General features: G+C 34.9%; 1 protein-coding gene across 1 annotated transcript; it reads left to right on the top strand.

Moving 5' to 3' along the window:
* The first annotated feature begins 691 nt into the window (after positions 1-691).
* Positions 692-3,513, top strand: LOC104095843 (axial regulator YABBY 1-like). Its single transcript, XM_009602065.3, has 7 exons — positions 692-1,018; positions 1,526-1,666; positions 1,761-1,878; positions 2,273-2,321; positions 2,485-2,560; positions 2,999-3,073; positions 3,194-3,513. The coding sequence occupies exons 1-7, from the start codon at positions 917-919 to the stop codon at positions 3,260-3,262; spliced, it is 630 nt and encodes a 209-aa protein (XP_009600360.1). The 5' UTR covers positions 692-916; the 3' UTR covers positions 3,263-3,513.
* Positions 3,514-7,094: the final 3,581 nt, after the last annotated feature.

Raw genomic sequence — 7,094 nt, 5'->3', positions numbered from 1 at the left:
ATAACAAGTTTCAGAAATATACATTTCTTTCTTAAACTTTGCGCAATGAAAAAGTTATATGTCTGAACATTATGGGTTTTTACATTCAGAATTCTACCTCAACTGCTTTAACAATTTATTGGTTTGATATTAATTATTTATACTTATTTGGTAATTCTTTAATACATGTAGGAGTCTGCCCAAGCTAAAGGCATTGGATTCGAATGAGCTCATACTTTACACACATTAGCCACTGATTTCGCATTCAATTAAACTATGGCTTTGAAAGGAAGAAAATATCTTTTTTGGATAACTAATAGTGTAAAAAATTTGCATAGAGTTTTTAAAAAGAAAATTGATCTGCAGTGAAAAAGTGAAACCATACACCCAAAAACTACGAACTTTGAAAATAACAAGTGAACTGAGAGCTTTATATCGCTCCATGCAAACGTCCTTTTCTGGCTCCTCTCTCCCACATCTGCCTCCTTCTGCCTTTCATACATACATTGGGAATGCCAACCACACATGTTCTTTTCATATTATTCACATAAAATGAAAAATGCTAAGTATATCAATTACTACATCCATAAATGTATACATATCACATACATCCATGCATGTACATGTGCATGGTCCAGTATGCATATGCATTAATGCATGACTTTGCATCCATGACCTAGCTATAAACAGGACCAAGAAAGAAGAGTGAAGCAGGTGAGGGGAAAAAAAGGGTTTTCATCTCTCTTTCATTTCTGGCCTTTTTCTTGCAGCAATTTTTGCACTTTGTTTTCATAACTCATATAATCAACAAGAAAGCAGATCCAAGGAGGGGGTGGGTAGTTTAGTTTGGTGGTTGAAACTGTCAAGCCATCAATCAATCAAATCAATCAAACAGCAGCAGTAGCCAATCAGTTTGCAAAATAGGAATTAGAGTATCATGTCCTCTTCCACTCCTAATTCTACCTGCTCATTGGACCACTTACCTCCTTCCGAGCAGCTCTGCTATGTCCATTGCAATATCTGTGACACTGTCCTCGCGGTATATTCTCATAACATTCCTCTCTTTTCTTCTTATATACTTTGTGAATCAAGAGTTACAAATTAGGTCTTTCTTAGGGTTTCTTGTGTTTTTGGCCATTCTTAAAGTCTTCCTTTAGCTTTTTTCTTAGAGTCATGTTTTGACATTTAGCTCTCTATCTTTTGTTCACTCAAGTTTTTGTTTTTTTCAATTTGCCAACAACGTTTTTAGTGATTATAGGGGGAAAAAAAGAAGAAAAAAAGAAGAAGGAAGATGTCTAAGCAAGATTTTTTTAAAAAAAAAATTAAGCCATCGACCCACGCTTTCACCTCCTATGGTGATGGGGATTCGGCATTGAGCCCTATCTTATTTACTAAATAACAAAAATAGAGCGCAAAGGAGGCGACATAAAACCAAAACCTCCCAAGAGTAATACATAGTCAAAGCAAGAAAATGATTTTGTGCTTCTAACCCTTGTGGGGTTTTTGATAATTGATTATTTTATTCTCTTTTGTGATTGATTCTTAGGTAAGTGTTCCGTGCACAAGTTTGTTCAAGACGGTGACGGTTCGATGTGGCCACTGCACTAATCTTTTGCCAAGCTTGCTTTTGCCTTCAGATAACCATCATTTTGGTCACACTTACTTCTCTCCTTCCCACAATATTCTGGTATATATGTCTATATATTACTGTTGAAGCAGCACTTTTTTAGGTCTCTATTTGTCAATTTGTTGTCTAAAATTTATAAACAAGTGCTTTGCAGGAAGAAATTACCAACGCAACCCCAAATTTCTTGATGAATCAGTGTAACTCTACTGATTTTGTCCTACCTGCTCGACCTGGATTTGATGATCTTCCTAGACCACCCGTCATTAACAGACGTGAGATATCTCAGACATACATTTCTTCTTTTATTATCAATATCAGAAATTTACACTGCATCTCTATCTTCACAAGGTAGGGATAAGGTCTGCGTCCACACTATGATGTTGTTGTTACTGTTGTTGTTATTGTTGTTGTTAAGGAAAGACGGATTTAATTTCTGGGATGCCTCCTTTTTCTCTTAAACCTATATTTCTACGTTTTGCTTCTTGACGTTCCTATTGTGAAGAAGGAACGAAAGGATGACAAGTATTTTAATTTCCGTTAGCTTTCTTACTTTGCAAAGGGCTTGTGTCACTTTTTGTGCTTGAATGATGAAGATTTAGGTACAAGAAAAATACATCTTATTATCACCACATATACACTAGTATTAATGTGTATCTATATGTACAGCTCCTGAAAAGAGACAGCGAGTCCCCTCTGCTTACAACCGATTCATCAAGTAATAATCATAAGCTTCTGCTTCTCTTTTACCAAGCAAACTTGTTAGACATTCTTCTTTTATTTAATAAAATACATATACTTAGATATCAAATACTAAAAATTATTTATTGTATTTATCTTGTCATATGAAGCTAGATATTGGTCTTTGAAAATTTCTGCAGGGAAGAGATCCAACGTATAAAAGCAGGGAATCCTGACATTAGCCACAGAGAAGCTTTTAGCGCCGCTGCAAAAAATGTATTACTGCGCTACTCACCGATTAATTTTCTAGACTAGGGTTCCTCCTCTTTTGTTTTTCATTTTATATTTGGTACGATATTCTATTATATTTTAAAAACAAGTTTTATTTTGGTCAAATCCGGTCAAATTATATAGCTAAACAGAAAAATTTGTCTCTAGTCCTATTTAGAGACGAATTAGTATCAGATTATCAAGAAATTATGTTAGCTACGAGCAATTTTGCAACAAGCTATAGCAACGAAGTTCGTAGCTAATTCCAGTTTTTTTTAATCCGATATACGAAGTTATTTATGGTTCTTTTCACATTGATTTAAGACATTTTTGGGTTGAATTTAATTCTATATTAATTCAACATCAAATCTTGATAACTAAGAACTAGGGTTTCTATGTTACTTGCATCAGAGTTTTCACATTATTCTTTTGTTAATGACGCAGTGGGCCCACTTTCCACACATTCAATTTGGTCTCATGCCTGATCAGACTGTTAAGAGGGCCAATGTGCGCCAACAGGTATGTTAACATGCAACTTCTTCATTTTTTTAGCTTTTTTTCCAATTGTATATTCAGTGAATTATGTTCACATTCTTTTTTTTTTTCCTTTTGGTTTTTGGTTTTTTGTTTTGTTCATAGGATGGAGAAGATGTTCTTATGAAAGATGGTTTGTTTACTTCAGCCAACGTTAGTGTCTCACCTTACTGATATCAGAATCAAAGGGAATAGGTTTTGAGATGCAGAAGCTATACCTATAGCAGCTAGAGCCAAGTCTAACCCTTTTGGTTTCGTTGTAGCCTACCAATTAATGTGACTCTCTACTAGCGAGTTGAATGTGTATTTCTAGACTTTCTTTCTCTTATCTTTTTGTTGAAGTGTACTTTTGGCTTCAATATCTCAACTTTTGCTTGAACAGTATGCTCTTTCTTTCTTAATAATCACTTTTTGCTTTTGCACTATACGTTTGCACAGCCTAGAAATTAATGCTCCATTTCTGAAATAGTTCTATCCAATAAGTTTGTATTCTTGTGTTGTATTAAAGGATAATCACAAAAGATCAAAGAAAAACAAACTTGGGAAATAGTAGCATATAGCTAGAATAAACTTTAAACGAACGTTTTTCATTTTAAGCACTACTACTGTACGTGTTGTTTTAGATATTCAATGAAAATGTCGAACTCAATCAGATGATTGTGGTTAATAGTATTGAGATACCAAAGAGATAGCTATCAGATTCTGTAGGTTTAAATTCAAACTTTAGTTGCTGCATATTGTAATTTGAAGTTATTATTAATTGTGAGAGGATAGACATAGCTCATATAATAATCCTCGTTGGACTCAACATAAATGAAGTAATTCTTGTGAAAACGTTTTAGAAAATCCGTTAAAGACTTGTTAAATAAAATAAATGTTAATCTTAAATTAAATAAACAAATAAAGACCCCTCCCTAAGCCGTGCTTGTATTTTTTATTGCACACGATTTTTCCTATTGTATTTTCGTTGTATGAGGATAGGCAATTTTTTATTGCAACGGCGCCAAAATTTGATCACGCCCAACTATGCATTATAAAAAGGACTAAGCGGTCGTTGCAAATATATTCCGGCTAATAAGTCTGTAGTCGAATCCCACAGGGAATTAACCTATCAAACACAACTACTAGCCTCGCACGAACTCACGCAATCAATCTTCATAAATATTTAAGTAACAATTTGGATGTTTACTAACTAATTATTACGTAATGAAAATGCAACAATTAATAACTAACTACTAACGGGTTGTAGACAAGTTGTGGAATGATCTAAGGTTGTGAATTCTCCTATTGTCGGAATCTTTTCCGCTACGTTTTCTATAAATTTGCTTAAGTCTTCTCTATCGATCATGAGCACTCTGACTGTTGTAACTCTCTTCCGAGTAATTACCATAATTTACTAGACATATTATCCCGAATTACGCTAGCTGGCATTAAGTATGGCTCACTTGGATCGCACCAAGGTTTCGTTATCCCTAATCCCACCTTTAAACCCTTCGTATTGATCCCTCATATACGTTAGGAGTGATGTTGTTCAATAATTACCTAAATATGCACTCTCTTCCGAGTAATACACACTAAATAGGCACAGTTGATTGAGGGGCCTTCAATCAACAACAATAATAATATAGTTGAACAAATAGAGAAAATACTACGGCAAATCTATATTAACGTAACAGGAAAATCATCCTCCAATAGGTTCCATCAAAACCCTAGATTAGAAGATTAGCTACTCATACTCATAGTAACAATATCTCAGATGTTTTGTATAATCAAGTTACAAAGTAAAGATGAAACGATGTAGAAATCAATGATTCTAACTCCCAACGGTTGTTTCACGGGCTATCCTTGCCTCCGGTTGCCAAAACTCGTCCAAAGTGGCGTTTTTAGGTCTATTTATATGTGTTCGAAAAAACTTAAATGACATAGGCCAATTCCTTGTCAAACTAGGAGACGAAATAAGCCTTCAAAGTTCGGAGTGTGCGCGCCTCGGACCTCGCCTCGCAAGTCTTCACGCGAGCATGACCTCGCATCAGACCTGGCGTCACCAGCCTTAACGCGAGGTGGACCTCGCCTCCTGCCTCGCCTAGCCTGCTCCCATGCAAGCTAAAAGCCTCGCCCATCCAGCTCCCATGCGAGCTATGAAGCTTGCTTCGCCAGCCTTCTCATTTATCCGTTGCTCACTTCTTTCTTTCTTCTTTTCAACTATTTTCGAGCACGCTTTAGACTTTAATTATTCCTTTTGCTCTACTTTCATCTCCAATTCACATATATATAAAATAGACTCCATTACGCGTAAATAAAGTGTAGTTTATCATTAAAGCATACAAAATGCAAGGCAAATAATGTACTAAAATATAGAATTATAGCCACATATCAATACCCCACACTTAAACATTGCTCGTCCTCGAGCAATCAAACTATACTTATAGACACAATCTTTTAAGCAATTCCCTTAACCCATCACACCAATAATCTTTAAAATAGTCTAAGCACAAAGGTGTAACATCCTCACCTCAAGATTTGACTCATAAATACCATGCCTTATTCACAATTCACTTACTTACTCTAACATAGAGGTCAATGACATTTCCTTTCCTTTATGAATCACATTCCCTCACCCAACAAAAAGCTTAGTTCCACACACAATGAATTTTAAGAACGTAGGAACTCAATATAGAAAAAATTTACTTGCTCTCAGAAATAATATTCATATGCCACAAATGATGCACCATAGGCTTGCCCGTAGTGAAATACTCTACTAATCGAGCTCATTTAGTCTAGGATCAAGTAGGACTTTAATTGGTTGTACTGTAGGCTGCGGGTCGGGTAGGATACATTTGGATATGAGTACCTACACCTCCCTTAAGCACTTTAATACATATACTTTAATACTACAGCCCATACTTATGTTAAACCAAAATTCCACCATCACTTCAATTTATATTACCCCATACTTCTTTAAGCACAAGTATATCACTAGCCACCACCATCAAGAATTATTTTTTTCATACAATACAGCTATTTATTTTTCTTTTTCTTTCAATTCAAGTGGCTTTTATTGACATATTTTTTTTTCTTTTCAAACGGTGCACCTTTCTCCTTATTTTATTTGTTTCACTCAAAAGCCAAATCACCACCCCACACTTTAAATTTTACATAATTCATCACAATTCAAGTGCTCATGAGAGGTGACAAGGTTCAAATATATGGTCGATTCACACAAAGAGGTACGGCTTGTAATGTGGTTACCAAAGAAACAGAATTATAGGCTCAAAGGGGTTAACTACGTTATATGACATTCAGGCGGGTAAACTCTATATATCTAGCTCAACAAAGAAATACCTATATCACTTTCCAGACTGAACAAGACTACCATCTCGCTTTGCACATACGCGGAGAAAGTTCTAGACATCAAATGTAATGCACTTAATACATACAAACCTCACACAGATATGGCACATAACTCACTCATGATTGATTTTATCACGACACTCCAGTTAGAGCAATCAAGCAAATTTAAGAATCTACGATTTAAGGTGCTTATACCAGAGTCAAAAATTGAGCATAAGCGTCACAACTAGAGTACTAACTATTCTCAAGGCATAACAAAGTTAAGAGATATCGCTGCAATTCAATTCATAGCCCAGTGATTTCTACTCCTAAAAATTAAAACTAACTACACCTAGTTCAACGAAAAGCCCTTGGAAAAGAACCGCGGCCCAAAATATACCAAGGGGTAATTACTATACTACCTACAAGAAAATTTTTTTGGTTTGTTTTTCTTTAGACTTAGTTCCCTCAAGAAAACTGTCTAGGAGATCCATCGTCGGGAAGAGTCCAATTTTTCTATTTTTTTCCTATATATTGTTTTTTTTTCTTCTTCTAACTAACAACAAATAACTAAAAATAAATAACTAAAACAATTAACTAAACTACTAACTAAAACAATTAACTAACACAAAGACAACACTTACTAAAAACAAATTACAAAAACAAAACTAATATT

Source organism: Nicotiana tomentosiformis, chromosome 8 (assembly GCF_000390325.3).
Source record: "Nicotiana tomentosiformis chromosome 8, ASM39032v3, whole genome shotgun sequence".
Lineage (NCBI taxonomy): Eukaryota > Viridiplantae > Streptophyta > Magnoliopsida > Solanales > Solanaceae > Nicotiana > Nicotiana tomentosiformis.
The sequence above is the reverse complement of the archived record's forward strand: the minus strand, read 5'-3'. Positions and strand labels throughout refer to the sequence as shown.

What these genes read in the sequence shown, in the direction of transcription:
- LOC104095843 (XM_009602065.3), top strand. Translation starts at nt 917, where the DNA reads ATGTCCTCTTCCACTCCTAATTCTACCTGCTCATTGGACCACTTACCT. An exon ending in CTCCTTCCCACAATATTCTG is followed by an intron (nt 1,667 to 1,760) that starts GTATATATGTCT and finishes AGTGCTTTGCAG; the next exon opens with GAAGAAATTACCAACGCAAC. An exon ending in TTAGCGCCGCTGCAAAAAAT is followed by an intron (nt 2,561 to 2,998) that starts GTATTACTGCGC and finishes TTAATGACGCAG; the next exon opens with TGGGCCCACTTTCCACACAT.